This window comes from Vidua macroura, chromosome 7, assembly GCF_024509145.1.
Source record: "Vidua macroura isolate BioBank_ID:100142 chromosome 7, ASM2450914v1, whole genome shotgun sequence".
Lineage (NCBI taxonomy): Eukaryota > Metazoa > Chordata > Aves > Passeriformes > Viduidae > Vidua > Vidua macroura.
The window spans coordinates 15,145,449-15,167,124 of NC_071577.1; the positions used below are offsets into that span (position 1 = coordinate 15,145,449).

At 47.9% G+C, this 21,676-nt stretch overlaps 1 protein-coding gene across 4 annotated transcripts in view; it reads right to left on the reverse strand.

Annotated features, from left to right (window-relative positions):
• Positions 1-851: 851 nt before the first annotated feature.
• Positions 852-21,676, reverse strand: part of NRP2 (neuropilin 2) — an 88,715-nt gene continuing 67,890 nt past the window's right edge. Inside the window, exons 15-17 of one of the 4 annotated variants that reach the window (XM_053982307.1) lie at positions 21,200-21,220; positions 4,884-4,952; positions 852-4,210 (exon numbers count right to left, since the gene is read on the reverse strand). In XM_053982307.1, the coding sequence (XP_053838282.1) occupies positions 3,957-4,210; positions 4,884-4,952; positions 21,200-21,220 (344 nt within the window). In that variant the 3' untranslated portion in view covers positions 852-3,956. Of the gene's footprint in view, positions 4,262-4,883; positions 4,953-12,368; positions 15,268-21,178; positions 21,221-21,676 lie in introns of those variants that run through there. The other 3 variants (XM_053982305.1, XM_053982309.1, XM_053982308.1) reach the window with 3 other exon arrangements.

Below are 21,676 nucleotides of genomic sequence, written 5' to 3' on the forward strand. Positions count from 1 at the left end.
CAGCAAAATTTCATTTGCTCTCGAGGTGCTCAGAGCTTGATGGATTGGCTCTCATTTGTCAGGGTGCCCATAAATAAACAAGAGTTTCCAAGCTGTAGGTTCAGCCCCATAGCTTCTCTTTTCTGCAGCCCTGCAGTGGCTCCTGGCTGCCTGCTATAGGGTACCAGGATCCCTCTGAGACATGAGGCTCCCCTGGGCCTGGGCTGCCACCAGGGTGGTGTGACAGAGCAGAGGGAGGGTGGAGAAAACAAGTATATGGAGCCAGGCTTGGCACTGGGGTTTGCCAGGAGTCCCCACTGTCTTTGTGACGAAGAACAGGGCTGAAGCTGAACTGCAGAACATCACCCCATCCCAGTCACTGCCTGCTTCGGCAGGTTCATAGAAACAGGACAGGGACACACTGGGATACCAGCACCTGTACCCTTGTGAGGTGGACAAACTGACAGGCTGGCCCCCACCAGTGCACTTTAGTTCTAAATAATTTTTCTAAATTATTTTTAGCCTAAAACTGCACTGGTGAGAGTGATCCTCTCTAGGATCACTGGCAACATTGGGCCATGGCACAGGGTGACAGGAAAGGACCTGCATCCACTTTGGGGTTTGCTATCAGATGCTGCTTCTGGGCCAGAGCAGCTTCCAGCCATCCCCAGCTCTGATAGAAGACGCTGTGTGTGCCATGCAGCCTGGGGTAATCCAAAGGGAGAGGCAGTGCACAGCAAAGGAGAGCAGTGGGCATGGCCCTGTGTGCCTCCAGTTGCACCTCATTTTGCTGGGGCTTCTGCTACCCACAGCCCTCTTCAGTTTGGTTTCCTTATTGCTGCTCTTTCATTAATAAAAAAGCCACTGAAACATAATCTCTACCATAATGTTTATTAAATAGTAATTTTAAAAGGTTTTTATACAAATCATATAAACACAGTTTTATTTTTTGTTTTGTTTTGTTTGTTTGTTACACCGAAGAATCACAGTAAAAGCTCTTTAAGTCCGTAAGTCCTGGCTCAGCCAGTAAATGGTCAAATACCTTGAACTGCAAACCTTGGAGAATTTCCATTTCTGCATATAATTTCTTAATGGTTTAATTCCCATGCTCACCTCCGGCACCTTCCCACAAAATGAAGTCACCCAGAACTGCAGCCCGCTCATTAGCAACATGTCCTGCCATGGGAAGCGTGTGGAGGCAACGGCCCATTTAAGCAAAGGCATTAATGCCGATTTTCTTTTCTGAATTTCACAGAGGGAATTGCAATCAGTAAACCAAATCTATTTGCAGAGGAGGATGCAATGAATTGAATGCACTGATGACCTTTCACCCCCTCCCTGTTGAAGTTACAATCAAACACAGTTTTCCGTAGAACAGTAAAGCACCCGGCAGAGGTAAGTGAGGTATTGGCTGTGCAGCATGATCGGCCTTCTCTCGCCTGGTGAGCTCACGCGTGGGCCCTGCCCCAGCTGCCAGGGGCGAGCGGGACACATGGGCTGGGCGCTTTGCTGGGCCCGTGCCACGTTAGTGCCAAGGTCAGCAGTACTCCCCTGCCCCAGATCAAGAGATACATTAACACGAGTCAGTCCCACGGAATAAGTCACATACACGATACATACAGAGAATTCACGTGCGTGTGCAAACACACTGTTTCTGAATATATCTATATATGAACTCTTCTCTCTGTACGCCTACTAGACACCATAACATCACCTTTTAAATTATATATTTTCACCTATTGTTTGCCTAAGTTGGCTTTTCTACTGTATGGTCCTTTTCCATTCATCCTTCCCCTCTCTGGTGATTTGAAGGGAATGAAATCATTGAGCAGCAGCAATCCAGCTTTGAAATGGTCTGGTACATTTCCTCTCACTGCCTCTGTTTCTTTTGTACAGTAAAATAACACCCCTGTGGAATTTGTCTGTGAAAAACGCCAAAAGAAATAAGGTGATTCGAAAGGAGAATCAGAGACACATTTACTGCTGTTTTTGTCGGGTGCACAGTGTGAATTAAAGAAATGAAGGCCTTTGTGTGCGCGCATCTCTGCGTGTGTATATGAACTGCAGATGTGCTGATGACGCAGCTGCCGTATCTGTTCCCCCAGTACATGTGCACCTTTCTCACAGCAGAGCAGGGTTTTTTCCCTAAAATCTTATTGTCTGAGTGAGCTCTTCATAAAACAGTAGACAATGTTCCTATTCCCATAGTACCAAGGAGCAGCTGTGGCGCTGCTCATGTGTCCATGCTCATCTCCTCTCCAGATGTTGCTTGTGTCCCCAAACACCTGGACTCCTGCACGATGTGTTTGTGGGGCTGGGCAAACTGAGCTTCACAACACATCATAGCTTTGTCAATAGCAGTTGGTGAGGAAAATAATGTCATCCACAACTCAAACTACTTGCCAGGTAAAATGTAAAAATCAGGACATGTCAGGTATTACCAAAGAGCCCCTTATTTATGTATGTACAAGCTGATAGAGGTGATCCATCTGTACAGAACTGGAAATGAAGGCATTGGTTTGGGGTTCAGCATTTCAACTCTTTTTCTCCATTCAGTTGTTTTCATAACACTCTTCTTCCACAGCACATTGGTAAATGGAGAGGTACCAGCTGCCACACAATGTAGCCAGACCATTTGAAAGTAGAAGGACCAGATTTCTGCTGGGCTCTAACCAGCAGAGAGTGGTGAAGAAGAGCATTTTGTGGGGAAGGATGAAGGCCTCACTTGCTATTTGCTACAGCACTGATCATCAGCTGGAGGAAAAATATTTCTAAGGCACTTGTTCAAAGTAAAAAAAAAAAAAAGCTCATAGATAGATCTTGGGGTTTTTGCTACTGATCAGGAGCAGCGCAGCTTTCCTCCAAAGGGGATGTGGTGGCAGCTGTTTGGTCCAGCAGTGCTGATGGCACCAGCTCACACCCCCCAGCTCCAGGGACAAAGGGAGCACCAGGAAGGTGAGGAGGTGCCAGCAGGCACCATGGCCAGGGTCCCCAGTGCTGTGGGCATGGCTCCAGCCTCCTTCCCTGTTCATTTTTCCTTCCTGGCACTTTGGAGAGGCCTCAGCACTGTACCTCAAGTCAAACCCCAAGTGAAGCCCCCTTCCCAAAGCCATTGCCTAAGCACCAGCAGCCCAACAGGCTCTATCTTTCGTTTGCTGCAATTTTCTCATTATAGCAAAAAGAAAAATGGCAGGCTCAAGAGGGGTGGGAGATTCAAATAAAAGCCTTCCTGATGGAGGCCTCCACTGTTGCAATCAAAGATATGGATTTAATAAATGGCTCTTATTCACAAATCACTTTAAGGCTCTTCAGCTTTTCTCAAAGAGGTGCTTCTACACATAGGGTTTCCCTTCTATTTTCTTTCTTAATGATTTCAGAAAGCACTGTTGTTACTGTTGACAGTAAAGCCAGTATCCCACCTTTCCCCTGCTACCAGGAGAAGAAAAGTTGAAGGTAACAACATGCTTCCATTTTCAGGACTGCAAACTGCAGCTTCCTGTTCTTAGTGTGAAGTGCACAAATCCCTACAATGATATCTGGACGGAGTCTAAAATGGACAGGGGCTCCGTGTGTGTGTGTATGTTATTTCTAAAGAAATCCCTCAGCCTTCTCAGCAACTTACCAGAGAAAGGAGGTGGGAAATAACAATCAACATTTAGCTTCTCACATCCAAAATGTAAACCAGGCTCCCTTAACACATTCCAGCCACTCACATTGGCAGAAAATGAAGATGAACCAACAAACAAGGGGTTCAGTCCCCCCTCGCCCGGCACAGTCTGGTTTGCAGGAAAGCCACTCGGTCTTGGTGGAGTGTGACCTGGCAGCAAGACTTGGTGGCAGGACCACTGCCTCCCCTCACTTCTGCTCCCCTCATTCCTTGTTATGGCATTCAGTTCCCATAGAAAACAGCAAAAAAAGTACTCCCCTGCCAACCCACCTCACCGGGCACAATGCCAAGGGTGATCCCCAGGCACCCATCAGGCCTCTGAGCAGCACTTCTGGTGGTTCATCTTCACCTTGTGCTTGATGCCATCGTACAGTTCGAAGTTGTAGTTCTCCAGCGTGGTGGAGCTCCGCGAGGACAGCCCGGCGTATGAGCACGTGCAGTAGAGGAGCAGACCGGCGCAGATGGCCCCAAGGAGGACACCGAGGGAGCTCATTGCTATAATGGTCACCAGGATGGGATCCAGGGTGTACAGCCAGCTTTTCTCTTTGTCCAGCTTCGGGGTTCCTGGAGAGTTAGTAGAGAACAGTGTGTCGTTCCTATCCGATCCAAAGTAATCTGCAGTGGAACGGGCACTTATTATCCAGGGATCACTCTTTATTCCCCCCTCACCTTTATACATTTCTTACTTGGAGTTGTGATGGCTTTACAAGAGTTAAAGTATATATATATATGGGAATATCTCAGCAGGATTCACTAACCCAAGTCTAGAAATCATGTGAAGCACCAAACTGATTCACTTTTAGACATCAGACTATTGACACAGCATGCAAGCATTTTACACCCACCGAAACTCTGGCCCTTCCAGTGCCACTAGGTTCAAAACTATGGAATCAATCTGTCACAGGTCTCAGACTTAATTTTCTTCATTTACAAGTCAAAATGCCGTGCAAGCAGCAATTAATGCTTAAAAGATCAGTTTCACTTGTCCTAACACAAATACAATACATTGACTTTGCAAGGTTGCTGGCTGTTGGAAAACAGGAAAAGAAAACCAATGCCTTTGAATACTAAGCCATCACTGCAGTGTATGTTCTCCAGTGTGTTCTAACTCCTAACACCACTAAAGCTGAGGTTTGTGAGTAATCTGAGTATCTGATACTAAAACATAAGCTGCCACAGCTGAATTGTCCATGTGCATATGGATAATGTCAATGTCCATGTCCATTTGCATACCAACCTGGATTGTCGTCATCTTCAAAGTCTTGCTCAGAGCTTGGGAAGTCATCCTCCATTCTCGGGAAGTTCACTAGAACAACAAAATGGGAAGCACTGCTTGTTAAATTAGGCCTTCTGGCAGCATCATTGTCACTGGTCACTGGACTGTGAGACCAGCCAGAAGAAAGTAATTGTTAAACTCCTACAAGGCTCTTCCTTGTGGAATGAGGAGGAGCTCATTATCTTCTTCCCTTGGCCAAAGTCAATGAAGACTCTTGCACACTTGAGAGAAGAGGATCTTCACACTACATCACATTTCATAACCACCAAATCACCAGCTTTTAAGAAGAAAAGAGAGTGAGCGAAAAGCAAAGAAATCAGATACCTTGAATAGCACTAAAATATTGTCACGGGTGCCTCCATAATGGCCATAATTCACTATTAACATGCTCATGGGTATTACCCTTACACCTTTGAGTAGGATCTTAGTGCCTGTCATTACTTGCCACTAATGCTGGATCCATTTAGCACACACTCTGCTTTTAATCTTTTCCCATATGTCTGACTGGATATAGAGCTTCAATGACCCAGTTCCTCTTTGGGTTTCAGATAAATTCACAGTAATTTGATGAATTTATGTATCTTCATTATATGTTTTAATACAAAAACTGGTTGAAATGGAGAGAGAGGCAAATGGGTGTCCATATCTAGGCCCTTATGTTAACATTTCCCTGATCCAAATTCCTTTTACTGGTGACATTTCTTTCTGTTCAGCACACACCAAGGACTAGGAACCAAATGCACATATTATAATCTGAGCAGAAGTAAGTTGTTTTCCTGTGCAGTCTTTCTATCATTTTCTCTGCGTAGAGTTAGCATGGCTCTTTTCCACTTTTCTAAAAGAAAATGTCTTTCCCTTTCAATCTGTGAAGAGTTTTCAAAGCTGACTGTGACTTGGGGCTCTCAACTGAAAAGGTGTCTCAAAATGATCAGGAATGCAAAAAATCAGGGACTAGAAAGCGATAGAAGTCACACCTTGGAAGTAGTTGTGGTTGGAACCAAGATTACTTTAAGTCTTGTGCCAAAATGGCAGGAGTTTAAAGAGGTTACTTACAAACAACCAAAACTAAAGATTGTAACTTGTACCTAAAAAGCCACATGCAAAGAAATTATTCAAAACCTTATAAAAGACTATTTCTGCATATTTGCATGGATATTTAGGACTTGAAAAGGCCTCCTGAATTGTCAAATACAGTTCACTTCCAGAGTGGGGTCTCTGCTGAAAGCCATGCTGCCCCAACACCACCCAACCTCTGACAGCAGCAATCCTCTGCTGGTATTAATGACACCTTCTCACTCCTCGGGTAGAATTGTATCTGCACCCAAAGAATTAAAGGATTTCTTTGAATTTGCAAGTGAACCTGGCAACAGGAAGGCTCACAGCCCAACACCTGCCCCTCCTGCCGATGAGTTCTGCATCGAGTGAGTCAGTTAAGCTGACTCAAGGCTGCTGGTACCTTGTCGAAGAAACACAGGTGCACACTGCCTTCTGTAAATCCTCACTTTGGCAGCGAGTTCACCTGATTTCTCAACAGCTCTCGAACTGACAGGCCCAGATGGCAACATCTTAGGGCTGGGAGAACTGCCTGAGGGCCTCTTGCAAACATTTAGATCCAAACATGTGGAAAAATAACTTGCAAAGTAGTTCACATGTGGAGACGTCTGAACTGCAAGTCGCCCATTGGAAGACAAGCAGTGAGATTTGCCGTCCGTGTCACCCACACAACCCTAAAGAAACTGTATGTTGCTCAAAGATGAGCAGAGGTCGAAATTAGATGACAGTCTGCCCAAGGAGTCCATGTGTGGAGAAAGGCTCTTAGAAGTCATTTGACATTCCATATTGTAGCTGCTCTAAATTTTGTGTGAGAACAAGCTAGCAATTTGATCCTTTTGTAATTTCCCAGGGTAGCCTTGAGGGAAAAGGCAGAAATAAAAAAGTATTGGTTAATCAACACTTTCAAAAGAACACCAGTTCTTCCAGCCTGAAAGGAAGGAGCACTGGGAAAACTTGAAAAGAGAGAACATTTATACAAAAAGCCCAGCCTAGAATCTGTTTACTCTTCTAGTGATTTTCTCAATTCCCCATGCTAATATGACTCTTAAGTCCTGCTTAAATGATATCTTCCTACTTGCCCATTTTCCTTCCTCCTCAGGCCCTCATTCTTCTGCTCCCCACATGCCATTTCATTGCTGTTTGATTGTATGTTACCATGCAGGGCTCTACACCCTCCGGAAAGCTTTAGAAAAATATAATTTGATGTTTCTTTTTCCATACTGGGGCTTCTCGAGTCATTAACTGAATCAGCTCAGGCTGTGTGGGTGTCTGTGGGAATTGAAGCTGGTGATCTCAGTTCAGTTCCTAGTGGAGATGATTTAGAATCTAGCCTGTCACAGAATCTAGCCTGCTGTTTGTCATCAGTTAGGCTCCTTTGGGACAAGTCCCAGCAATACAGTGACAAGTGGAGCAGGCCACAGAAGGCAAATTCCCTTAGAAAGCGGTCCCCAGAAAAGCCTTGCAAACTGGTGGGCAGAATGGGAGAAACAAACATCGCTCTGTGTTGTGGAAAGCTGCTTCCTTAAAGGGTAGATTTCAGGCACAACTTACCTTGCATTTTAAAAGGGAAAAAACATTATGGAGAAAGGTAATCAAGAAAGTTAGGGGTAAACTGTAATTAAATGTGAGGAATGATTTCTCATGAGTGAAAGGCCATTTTTAAAGCCCGTGTGCCAAATGGTAGCTGTGAGCACCTAGCCAGTTCTGGCCAAAAGATGATATTAGCAATGATGTTGGAAACAGCCGGATGCCAAGAAAGGCTGTTATCTGTTGGATCTGAGAGCACTGCCAGCTAAAAGGCTAATTTATGGGACTTGAAAAAAGAAAGATAAAATTCTAATCAGACAAGGGCTGATTTAAGTACCATATTTGTATGAGCTCACATGGAGGGAGTGCAGGAGAGAATTAGTATTTCCAGAGATTAAAGAGTTTCAGTGTACATCTGTTTTAAAATAGTAGCAGGGGTGAGAGGGATTGTGCCAGGGCGGACGAGAGGGGCAGGAGAGCAGACAAGGTTCTCTGGTGTCCCACCACAGACATACACATGCCTCTTGCAGGAAAGCTCTCCAAACCTGCCCAAGGCAGCTCACCTCTCCAAAGCTGAGCTCAGCATGTCTTATGGCCTGGCACGTACTTCCCACCACCGCAGGTGCTCGATGCCAGCCTTCCTGCATGGGCTCACCAGCAGCACCACCACCGCTGGCAGAGACCTCCGCACCAAGCCAAGAGCTATTGCTTTGGAGACAACACCCAGCCCTGATTGCTGGAACCTGGACACATTCTTCCAAGGCAAATGACAACTGTCAAGAAAAAAATTGCTGTTTCTTCTAGCCTGACTTTGTCTGGTTTATGTCCAGGCACCAGGTGCTGCCTCCTGCCAGGTCGCTGAGGGGAGCTCAATCACCCTGGGGCAGAGCTCTAACACCTGGCATCTCCCTCTACTCACAGGCATTTGCAGATTATCTGTGGTGCCTCTTGGAGTCTTTCTGGCTGAACAAAATGAGCTCTCAGTAGGAGGTGCCTTTCCCAAACAATGTATCAAACTTGCAGTAATTTCCAGATATTATTGTCCGCCTAGAGCCACTCTGGCACAGGACAGCCTGGCCTGGAGAGCGCCCAGGATGCACTCTCACTACCCCTGTGCTCCTGCTCCCCACTTTCTGTAGGGGTCCACAACCTCTGGGGCTGAAAGTGATGCACCAGTTGATGGGTGCTTTGTGAGCTTGCTCCCCACAGTCTTTCATTCCCAGTAATGTCTGTGGCTGTGCCTGCTGGGACAAAAAAAAGCAGAGTGTGTAGGAGGAAGAAAAACAAATTGCTGGTTTTGGGGAAATAAGCAGCACATGGTTGTTTCCCCACTGTGGAAAGGACTCGAGGGCAGCCAGCTACATGCTCACCCCTCTCTCCTGCTGCTACAACATCCCTCTTGGCCAGTGCTATCCTGCCCAGTGAAGGGAGCGTAGGAGGTACACTGCTGCTCTGCTGCCAAACAAGTGCCCATGAGGGTCTGAAACATTAAATGCAGCCAAAGCTAGGAAAACGGGGTCAGAAATTGACATTTCCCAGTTTTGGCATAACGAGACAGAGCCCCAGCTCTGCTCTCATCCTTGCTTTCTCTCTTTGCTCATTCCCAGTCCTTTTCTCTCCACAGCAATAGTGTGACTCCAACACACATCATTTTGTTTTGACACAGCAGAGCAGCCGCCGTGGCCTTGCCTTGACACCGCTCTGCTTGGCGGCGGCGCAGCGCTGCTTCTCTGGCTGGGAGCCCCGGGGGCTGGGGGTGACACCTCCCACCCTCGGCAAATGGAGAAGCACTTCTCAAAGCAGCAGCACAGGCTCCAAGCAGAAACACTCCCTCTGAATCCCTCATTGCTCGATTTCCAGCTGAAAATCCACCTCACTTCTCTCTTTCCCACTCCTCCAGAAACACAGGACTACTTTAGTTTACAGAAGGGATGAATCCCTGCCAAATTTCAAATTAGAACAGTGCTTTGGCTACAGTTGAGCATTAAAGAAAGCAAACAAGCTGCCACTCCCTGGCCCAGCCTTCCTCTGCAGTGCAGGAACCTCTGGACCTTATTCTCAGATTGCCTTGGGGCTGCCTTGGTGGTAGCCAACTGTGCACACCTCAGACCACCACAGAACCATTGTAAAACTGGGGGGCATGGATGATCTCTTGCAATCCTTGGGCTTCCCATATGAAGATAAGGTGGGAAAGTATGGCTGGGCAGGTGAAGACCCCCCACCAAAAGCACTTGGAGACATGAAGCCAGGCTGGGCATATGGTGTGAAGGTGGCCATGAGCAGGCAGCTATTTGCAGCCCTGGTGCTGCCCTCCAATATGTGGCAGGGCACATGGCTGCAGGCATGGCAGATGGCCAAGGTGGCTACCCAAAATGAGTACCCTGCCAAGCCTTCCCTGCAGCAGCCTGACCCCTTCTCCAGCCCTGCTTTTGCACTTCTCCTCAGCAGCGGCACCAGGCCAAGGGAACAGTGGTGGCGGCATGTGTGCATATGGTGTGACTGTGGCATTACACAGAGTAATCCTCTCCCTCTCCCTCTCTCTCAGCTCTGGACAACCCAGGTCCTGACACGCAGGTCCTGTGCTCCGTGCCGAGCTCACCTACCCCAAACCGAGCAGCATCTCGGCACAAAGGCAGCACTGGCCCCCGCTGCCACCACACAAGGGCTCGGAGCTGGGGGAGAAGCTGGCAGCTCTGTGGCATCCTGGTATGTTTATCACCCTCCCTGTTGTTGCTGTTTGTTTTTACAGTGCAGTGGCTAACGACATGATTCCTCAAGCTGCCAGTCACGCCTGCAGTCTCTGCTAAGAGCCGCCAAAGCCACTGATGGAGGAGCTGTGGCGGAAAGCCAAGCGGCTGTCCAAGCTCGCCTCGGGGCCTCGCCTGCTGTCTGCATGCCTCACTCTGCTGCCCTGACATGGGCTAAGTGAGGGCTGGCCCTGGTAATATCAGTAGGTTTTCACAGGGTTTCTAGAGGGAAAAAAATCCAAACACAGCCCCCACGCACAGCCTGGTTTCTACCTTGTTGCCTTGCATGCGGCAGCAGAGGCATTTCCAGCAGGTCAGGAAAAGCCAACCTCGCATCCACAGCCCGGGGACAAGCAGCTCTGGGGTCCCTTTGCCAAGTGCCATCCTGCAGGTGTCCTGCCCTGGCAGGAGGCTGACCCAACTGTGCAGCCGGTCCCTCGGCTGGTGAATGTGCTCTGCAGCCTGCTCCTGCTCGATCAGCCATCTCAGGCACGCTGACATTGCCAAGGCACAGCACCGCCTTTCCCACGGCGCCCTTTGCTTTGCCAGGTCAGTGCTCCCTCTCTCACATCACCGTTAGGCACTGGCTTTGCCCCAGTGCTTACAAGAGAGTGCCCATGGACTCCCTGCTGCTCCTTCAGCACAACACCAACTGTAGAGATAAGATAAAAAGATTGACACCATCACAGCACATACCACTAGGGAGCTACGCCCAAAGCCTCCACATGACACACAGGACACAATGCTGTTCCCTGAATAATAGAGCCCCCACTGCTCTCCCAAAAAGTTTTCCTCTTTTTTTTAAGTAGACACTTAGATGCCTGAAGTTACTGGCAGAAGAGTTTGCATCAGAATCACACTAAGCTGTATTTATTTCCTTAAACAAAGCATGCTAATTTTAGCTGCTTTCTTCCCTAGGATGTGCTGCAGCCTGAGCAGCACCCAACTCTCCGGCCAATCTGTCTGTGGCGCACGTACGGAATAATTAATCCTGAACGATTTCTCCCTTTTCGTCTGTTTACTTAACAGAATTTTTTTCTTCCTTGTTGGGAAGCCATCAGTCAGTCTCTCCCTCCCTGTTTTTCACATGTGCATATTTGTTTTGAATTTTGCTTGAACAGTCACTGAAGTGTACAAAATGCAAATTACAAGTGTAATTTGCTTTGCTGTACAATTACAGAAAAAAAAAAAAAAGTCCTCTCCTAAAAAAGCAGCATGGGTCCTTAGCTTTGCTTGTGTTTGAATAGCCAGTGTGAGGGATCACATTTGAATTATTTTTTGTTGATGGCCTGAATTCCTAGTAAAGTCAGGAAGTTTCATCGCAAAGCTGAGCTTTATGCCAGGGTAAAGGATATGAGAGAAAGAAAATAAAGAGGGAAGGAAAAACCTCTCAAACTGGCAGCAAAATATATTTCACATGAAATGCGATGCTGCTGACTCTACTGAAGGGGTGAAAGGTGCACTTAGGGAAGATGTGAAGCAGAACTGCTGCAGCAGAGGTCCCTGTAACAAGTTGGGAGGACTCAAATGTAGGGAAAGCAGGGGACATACACGTGTCCAAACACTCGCATATAGGTCCCCTGCACAGTCTGATAGGCAAAACCAGGGATTGTACAGAAGAGGAAAGCATTGCTGTTTTCATTATTAATTTTGATAATGGCTTGCCTGTTTTTTGCTGAGCTCAGGGACAGAGCGTGCGGCTCAGCTGAGCTGGCAGCCAGGCCAGCCCCAGGGGCCCTGGAAAGTCGGATGTCCTGTCTCCAGGGGACCCAGCTGGAGAAATTCTGTGTAATCACACTGAGCAATTTAGCACTTAGGCAACGCTGGTGAAATCCCCAAACAATCCCAAGAGTGAGTCCAGCCTCCCAAAACTCCCATAAGGATTGGTACAAATGTAATGGATCTAAAAGCTGCTATTAATGGCCCAATCCTGAGTGCAGCGAGGCAGGGAGCCCACAGCAGCTGTGCTGCTGGGAGCTGGGTCTGCACGCAGCAGGAACTGGAGCTTCCCTTGGCTAAAAGGAATAGCCCTGATGCTCTGAAGAGTTTTGGAACTCTGCTTTGCTTCAACCAACAGCATGCTCATTAGCAAAGAAAGAAGAAAGAAAAACCCCAGATATTTGTATAAAAATATCATCATTTTATTACATTCCACACAATACATCTTCAAAGAACTTCAAATTTCCACAAGATATTTTTCACACACAGGCAACTGGGCAATGCTGGGGATGTCAGGGCTCAAGGAGCAGGGGAGAACTAGGAGTAAAAATCTCGAAGTGACCTTCTGTTTTGTCTTTGGTGATTTTGGTTTAAAAGACAGGGTGCCACATTCTCCTCTCTGACACACCAATGCACACTTGCTAAGTCTGTGGGGGTGAACCTGATCAAAGTGAAATTGTCTGAACTAGGGAGACTGAACGGACTTTGGAAACAGGACAATATCATCTGCTGACATGGCTTGGGCTGACCTGAAAGTAAGCACATGCCAGTATTTCACATCTGTTTTAATTTGCAGCTGACTGAGGGGGATAGGAATCCACATCCCAAACCAGATGCGCTGCAACACCAGTGCTCTGTGATGGGGAGGCTCATGGTGAAAGCACTCTGGCCCTGGAAGCCCCTCTCTAGGGACCTTTCAATGGCACTGCCTTCCAGGTGGCAGGAGCTCCCCAGGTCCATTCTGGCCCGGTGGGACAGGCATGTCCCTTCTGCTCTCAAAGCCCTTGTGGGAGCCAGGCCCACGTGCAGCGGTGCCACGAGCACCCACCACGCCTAATGTGCTCACCATGGCACATCACCGTGGGCTTTTCTGCACTCCTTGCTTGTTTCAGATACTTGCTGCTGTAGCTGAGAGGATCCCACTGAAATCTGCTGTGAAACCAGCATGGGGAACTGAAACTGGCTGCATGAATTAAGGCAAGGAGGGGAATAGAGTGACACCCCCATCGACAGACATCCCTTGGGGATAGGGCTATGCTGCAACAGGGGCCAATACCACTTCAGCACAGTTTGTATTTTTACTTTTTTCCCCAGACCAAAAGGCAGCTCAAGCCTGCAGGGAAGTTAACGGAGCTGCTCATCTTGATTCATTTTATCCAATATTAATGGGCAAAGGAGGGATGGGCACTAGCAAGTTGAGAAGGGGGGAGGGAATCTGATCACTCATCACAGATGGACACAAACAAGATGGAGAACCTTGCTCACTGGAGGTACTTTTTTTGCCTGCAAACAAATTAGGGTTAAAAATTCAAACCACTTTTGCATGTCATCATTCAGTAATTTATATAAGGCATTTCCACTACAATACGCTGGGCCATTCAACAGTCCGAGGCGTGTGGAGGCTCCTCCTTGCCTCCCCAGTTAAAGCAGCAGCAATAGCTGGGCCCCCAGGCACACTGCCTGGGCTTGGCTTGCTAGATGTTACTGGCGCTCTAAGAAGCAGAACATTAGCAAACGCAAAACTGACATTCTAGAAAGTCAACAGGCAATTTTTATGATTCAGCAGCTATGGATTGGGCAGAAGGAAAAAAACCAAACCCAGAAAGAGGAACTATACTTGTCCCTTGAACATTTCTAGCAGAAAGACAAGGAGGAGCCCTCTCCCCCTTCTCTGTGTAAAAGCAAAACCATCAGCACCCAGAGTGAGGATACTTATTAAATAAATAAACCTTCAATTCTCAAGAAACTACAGTATTTAGCATCCACTAAGACCTGCTGAAGTCTAGTGTTACCCTAAGGCTGGCTTTAACAGATAGAAACAAAACATTCATTATGAGCTTCTCTGATATAAGGCAACTTTAAATAGATCACTTGTAGGTGGGGGAAGAGGAGGGCCTCCCCTCCCTCTTCCAAACAATGGCTGTGTTATCATGTTGGCTGCAGAAAGAACAAAATGGAGAGATCTTGCTTTTTGAACAAGTCTATGGACCTCTCTGGATTCTTCTAGCCATCTGAGGTGGACGTTCCCACTGTCCAGCCTGGCCTTTTCTCAATTTGCACCCAAGACATTAACACTATCAAACAAGAAACCCAGCCAAAGCTAGATAAGGCAACAAAAAAGCATTGCTCTCTTCCCCAAGTAAACAAATCAGGGCATTCACCATAAACACGTCCCAGACCTTCCAGAGAGGATGTGGGAAGGAGGGAAAATTAACAACAACAAAAACAAAACCAAAAGCATTCCCTGTGCAAGTAGAAGCAACAACAAGCAAATTAAAAAGGGGCTGTTTCTAAATATACATTCAGTCAGTCAGACACACAGAGTCCCATGCACACTCACACGCAGGTTTAGCACGCATGCACACGAGCCTCACACACAAGCTTCCAGGCTCACCATCAGGTTCCCTTGCAGGTTGCCTACTGGGAGGAGAAAAAAACCCCAAACCAAAAGAAGCCGACCAACAACAACAACAACAAAAAAACTCCCCAAACAAACACAACAAAACAAAATAAACCCCCACCTGACAACCCAAGTATCCTTGAAAAGTAATAGAAAGGGAGCATTCACTTTTGAAGTGAAGGGGCGGTGTGTCTCTTCTGGCGATCCAAGATGCAGCATTAGTATAGAGTTTGAAAAGATTCAGGGAGGGCTGGGGGACAGAGAAGGGATGGAGATATCTAAGAGTTCAAACGTATGCTAGGTAAGGAAAAAGTGCAAAACTGAGGCAACGTATTTGAAGTCTTAGTTTCTGTCTGTCTGTTTTGTGTTTTGTTTGCTTTCTTGTTCCTGTTCGGCTCTCAGCAGCGCAAGCTGGGGTCTTGCTCTAGTTTTATGGTTAGGGTGGGCTCCACGGCCACAGGGGCCCCGTTGGCATAGTGGGAGGTTTTGTAGGTGATGGAGTGATCACTCTTCTTGGCCGCATAGCGGAACCGGTGGTAGTGGAGCACAAGGGCCAGCGCGACGGAGACCAGCACCACAACAGCACCTCCGGCGGCAATAACGTAATACCAGTAGGCTGGGATGGGCTGCACTGACACCGTGTCCACTGTGGGCTCGGTCCCTGGCAGGAGGGTTGCCCCTGGGGAGGAGACACAGAACAGGGTTGCTAGGTGGGAGGCATGCAGATGCACAAAAAGAAACACACATGCTTTCAAGAGTACAGCACGGAGCAACACGAGGTCCCACAGCCGCCTCCAGATACAGGGCGTGCTCCTAGGGGAGGGCATAGCCTGGCATTTGCTGAGCCCACATATTCAAGGGCCTTTCTCTTCCCTTTTAATTAATCAGGCTGCCTGGAACGCAATACAAATTCCATATGCACTATTATTACTGTTATTTCTGGCATCAATGAATGTTTTTTTCCCTTCTTTATTTTGGCCATCTCCAGATCGGCCACCTGGTTTTGTCTCCACATGGCAGATGTTGTCAAGCAGTGACAAAACACATCACGTTCGTAATTGGAAGAAAAGCATGATCTCAGATGGCCGAGGAAGTTACCACAGGAGACTGGGAAAGAGATTACAGGGAGAAGCATTTGTAATTTTTACTGAAAAGACAGAGAAGAAGTTCTCGGTCTGAAAGTGCTCTGCACACAGGTCTAGTCTCACTAGATGCCCCATTCACAGACCTACACAGATTTCCTTAGTATTTCTTGAAGCGAGAAGGGATGGTTATAATTATTTACAGGGCATGGGCTGCAAAATTCAACCCAATATTCAGACATGGAACTCATGCTCTCTGCAGCTTCAGCAAGCCAGGACTATGAATTCTTGCTGATAAAGCAACACACCTCAGGAGGGGTGGAAAAGCACCTGGCTCTTTGAACTCATGGGCAGGCAGTGCCCAGACTCAGCCCAGCAATGGTCAACCCTTCCTACTCTTGCAGCTGTGGCGTGTTGCAGGGCACAGCTGCCGGGCTGCTGTCCCTGGCCAGGTCACACGGGGACAGCCCTGCACACATCTGTTGCTCAGGCAGGCTCGCACAGCCTGCGCACAGCGGCAGCGCCGGGCTCTGTGCGCGCCCGCCCACGGCGGGACCGCTCTGCGCTACTGCTCCTGCACACGCTGCTCCCACCTCCCCAGCAGCACTCGTGGGGAGAGCTGCAAATAACTAGGGAGGGATGTATTTTTGCACCACGTTTATTTACTGGTTACTTCAAGGTGGCTGGAGTTCCCACGGAAATTCTCAGGAGGGTTTGCTCTACTGCTGGACACATTGACCCCCCTCCTGCGCTCACCCTCTCCTCCTGCTCTTGGCTGGCTAGTGCGGGGGGCAGCCCCCTGACTCTGTACTGGCTAGCAGAACTTTGGAGGCTCCTGAGTTTGGTGTCAGCACATTGTTGAGCTCTGTGCTAACTAAACTCCAGCTTGGTTTCCTGAGCAGGCTTGGATGATGCCAAGGGGAAAATACAAAACAGTGCAGGATGCACTCAGCTTTGCCAGCAGCAAGGGCATCTTGCAGCACAGCCTCTGCCCTCCCCTACAAACACTGCCTAACAGCAGAGTCACTGGCTGGAAATTTGGGATAGTGATGGCTTTGCTGCTAGTGGCACAGGAGATGAGGCAAAATGATGGTTCCTCTGCCATTCACAAGGCTTTTCTCCTGTCCCCATTCCCCAAAAACTGGGCACAGGGACTAAAACCAAGAATGAACAGTGCACCCAGATGAATAGCTACAACAACAAAAAAAACCACCTCAAAAGCTAGAAAAAAAACCACACAAGCAAGACAAACCCTGCTTTTGTAGAGCAGGAGGCTGGGAACCACCCACATATTTGTCTTTGTAGGCAAGAAACTCAGGTGTCTCAGGAGAAGCCTAACTGCCATATATGCTGCTCTCAACCTGTCTCACCCCAGCTGCCCCTTGCCATCAGGAGTGGGGGTGGCCCTGTCCCTCCTGTCCTCCAACAGTGCCGGCAGAAGGGGCATACAGGCTGGGCTGTGTGTTGAGGATGGCAAAGGTAGGGAGCAGGCAGCCCTCTGACCTCTTTCCCTAACTCCACTGGGCATGCTGGTTTGGGGGAATGAAAGCAGCACATCCCTGTGCCTCCCCGAGCAGCTGCTGCCCCTCAGCCCTCTGCATGGGGGTGGAAGTGTGGGACATCCTATGGGGGCTGCTGCCAGCTCCCTGTGAGGCTGAGCATGTTCAATGCTGCCTTGAGCCTCACTGATAACCCCCCACTGTCTCCCTCCACAGATCCAGCAGGCTGAGCTGACCCAGACCCAAATGTGACCCACCACCATCCCCACTGGATCAGCAACACCTCTCCTGTGCCTGACAGCATGGGGGTGCAGGGCTGACCCCAGGGATATCGTGGGGCTGCTTGCTGCTTGTGTTTACACTTGGTGACAGTCTCTGATTACATAGCACCTTGTTTCAGTGAGAGATTTACAAACAGCCTCTCACACCACTGATATGCACCAGGTCCCATGGTGGAAGCTGGGGTGGGGAGAGGGGCAGGTGTCAGGGGTGACAACAGCTCCTGAGTGTCAAGAGAGTGGGAGGAAGGCTTCCTCCTGATGGCTGTACATTGCCCAGTGGAAGGCTGAGCGTACAAAGGGTGGGTGAGGAGCACATGACATAGTGCCCAGCCTGCAGCCCTTGCTCCTTCCCCGTGCATCTCTGCCCTCTGCCTGTCTGGGGATGGAGGGAAGCAGTATGACGTACTGCAGATGATTCTGCTTGTGGGAAAGATCCCTTGGGGAACTCAAGCTTGCTGCAGCTTCAGGACAGCCCTGACCTACTCCAGATGTCCCAGCCAGGGCTTCAAGCATGAGGGGTGGTGCACAGCCCTTCCTCAACCCCCATTTCCGCACCTCATGGTCCTGCTGAGGAGATAGCAGAAGTCTGGAAAGTTCATTTAGCAACTGAAGTCATTAAGGAATCACACTCAGTTGTCTCTAAGCCCTAATGAAGCCAATTCCCAACATTAATGATTGTTCTTCCTTACATTGCCAGACACTAAATATAGCTGCCCATCCACTCAGCACACAGAGCTGATGTTATCAGCTCTGTTTTTACTGGCTCTGCTGCTCTCTGGAAGTTTTCTGTTATATCAGTGGAAAAGTTCACTGCTCAGGGAGATGGAAAAAAAATCCATCTTCTTAACTTAATAATTTTTCCACTCCCCTTTGCCTTCTGCCACACACACACACTTGCCCTTCCTCATTTATTCACTCGCACTCTCGTCTTAATAAAGAACTGCCTCCTGCTGTTGCTGTCAAGTTTGTGGCTGCTGTGTTTATGGCACAGCTTGGAACACCAGTCAGTGGAAACCTGATTTAATCCCTACAGGGTGGATATTTTATGTGGTTGTGCTGCTGGTGCTCACTCCTCCAACCTGGCCAGGTACTGCCCCATTCTCTTTTCAATAGGGAAGACTCTATAGGGACTAGTTTTGGAGTTTTACACTGAGAATCAAAACCAAAGAAGGAAAAGCAATAGTTATCTGGGGAAAAAAAAGGAGAAAATCCTTTCCAGAAAGCTGCCTGGAGGGCTGCCTGCCTTGCTCTGCCACTGCCGTGTCACAGCTCATATTCCTTCCTGAAATCACTGACATTAACTGCTGTGGACAAGCAACACAGCTGGACTTTTCATAGATGACACAGATGAAAGCAAGTATTACACTCATCTAATCTGAATGCCACAAAACCAGTGTCAGTCTCCACCCCATAACTGCTACCTGTCATTGCTCCCGGGAGATATCTCTATCTTGATTTCAGGATACTCGCAGGGAGAGAATCTACCAGTCCCAAAGGCAGATTCTCCCCATGGTTTTTCTCCATGCATTATTTGGAATATATCTGTTATTTTTAGCCTGGTATTTATCTAATTCCTTGCTTCCAGACACTTGTTGTACCCTTTCTTTAAGGGTGGAATGCATTAATGCTCAAATGCAGTACAGTTGAAGCACACTTTCCTGGTCCTGTAAGGTCCCAACCCACTAGGTTAAACATATTTCACCTACACAAATTCTCTTCTTATTATGTGCTTTGTGATCCTGGAGCCTGTAAGGTGCATATTTTCAGCTTTGCTCCCAGGCCAGGAGAGGAAGAATTTGCTATTATTTTTAATGGCATCTGACTTTTTCAGCTCATCATATAATTGCAGGAATAGGGGCTATAGAACATCTCAGGACTTAATGCATATTTTTTTTTCTCTCCAGCTCCATTTTTTTTCTCCAGCCAGGGACTTCTTTCCCTCATTTTACCCTCTCCTTCAGGGCATGCCTGTCTCTCCCTCATTTTAATTATCATGTAATTGCCTCCAGTCTTCACTTCTTCATCTTTTCCCTCTGCACTTTGCTTTTTCCCAGGTCACTCCATCCCTCTGTGCGGTCTATTCCTGCCTGTCATCCAGGGAAACCTTTTCAACTTTTTGCTGCAATTGCAATTGTTCCCCTGTTATGACCAATGCTAGGATGTCCTTGAGGGAGCCAGGAATGGGCAGGAGCTGTTGGAACAAGCTGGCAAGTTCCAGTGGGAAGGGGAGGTGTGCCTGTAGCAGCATCTGCCTGTGGTGCTCAGGGACCTCACTGTTCCTCCCAAGCCAGTGTGCCCTGGGGAATACGATGGGGAAGTAGAGGCACTCAGGCAGCAGGGCAGGGGCAAAGGGGAAGACAATATGAATTCGCAGGACTTGAGTATAGACTGCAGAATAGAATGTGAGGACCCAGAGGTTCAAACTGCAACAAGTCCCAAAAGACAAGGATGGTGTTTGCAAAATGAATGGTTGTGAGGCTTTAACTGTCACCTGAGAATATCGCAGCAGCTTTTCAGTAACACCACAAGCCTGAATATCAGATAAATAAGCCTATAAACAAGCAGAACTGAATTCCTAATTGCTACAGTATGGGTGTGACTGTAAAACATGGTGTTAGACCCTGCACTTGTCCCTCACATTGGTAACACTCCACAGCCTGAATCCCCACGGACAGAGTTGTGCATGTGACTTCAGTCTCGGCGCCTCCTTTGCCATTGCTGCCACTGCTCCCAATGCAAGCAGCCAGGAGAGACAGCTCTGCCCACATGGAAATGCAGATGCTTCTAGGGTAGAGTCCAGCCATATCTTACAGTTCACCAGCAAAGTACAGACATCATGTCCCAGTGAGAACAAAGGGCATGTTGACTGAATTGACAAAACAACTCTCAAAATTAAGAGGAGCTCCAAGTTTACTCTTCATCACAACACAGCCCCAAAAAACAAAATCCAAATTTAAAAAACATGTAAACCCCTCAGACTAAACTGGTGTCTTCAAAAGTAGATAGTTTTTCCCCCCACAGAGCAAGACAAACAGCAACTCCCCCTGAAAAGAGAGAGGCAGTTCCTTGGAGTTCTTCACCTTTTCTCCTACCCTGCAGGTTTGATCAGAGAAGTGTTGGTTTCTATTCTCCAGGCTAGTATTAAGCAGTTAAATGTACCATTTTCACCTTGTTTTCCTTTTATTCACTGTCACCTTCAGAGCTTCTCATGGCAGTTTGCTCTCCCACTTGTACCTCCCAACTCTTTTCCCCTTCCAAGCAGACTGGCCCCACCCTCCTTTGCCAGCACTGAGCACCGCTGCCCGAACATCTGTGAACTAGAGAACCACCTTCCCTCACAACAATGTGAATTACTGCCACCAGATTTCACTTTTAACTGGCTACTCTTTTTTTTTCCATTTAAGTCAGTTGAAAACTACTCTTTACTCCTTAGCCTTCCCATTTTAGGCTTAGCTGCTCTTCGGGAGCTAAGTGCTTCTCATGACAGCAGGTTTCCTAATTCAGCCATTCAGTCCCAAGATGGGGGACTTGCCTGCTTGCCTGTTCCCTGTCACCTAGCAGAAGTCAGAGGATGCCATCTCCTGCTGCTGTGGTGGGGGAGGTTTAGTACACACTTGCCATTTCAGTGCTCAGAACATTTGCTGTTTGTACAAGCACACACATTGCTTTCCTTCGATGTAAAAGCCCATGCCAGCAGAAAAAAAACACCGAGAGAAGTGCAGTTTTACCTGGAAAGTAGGAATTCTCACCTGGGAAAGCTGTGATGGGTTCTGCAGAGGAAAAACAAAAGCTTGTATTAGAGAGGGGAGTATTACACACCAAACCCCCAGTTCATGTCACTGTTGATTTGCAGTGGATGTCACCGTTGATTTGCAGTGGCCAAGTGAAGCAGGCATGTGGCTGTGCCCCACAGGAGCCACTGGCTGGGAACAGTACCAGGAGCCAGCCAACCTCAGCCAGGACCATGGGAAACCTGACCCCAGCTGGGGACCAAACAGACACAAAAAGCTTTGACTCAAACACACTTCAGAGAAAAATATGTCTGAGGTTGAGGGTCATTTAGATTCCACCTGGCTGGCCTGAATCATCCAATGACAAAGCCTCACCTGGCCCAGTGATGAAACCCTGAAACCCCCTAAATTTCCAAAAGTGGTTTTGGTTTCTGGCTCAACTCTGGCACTGTTTCTCACATGGGAACTGTGTTAATTCTGGGCAGTGATGCCCTG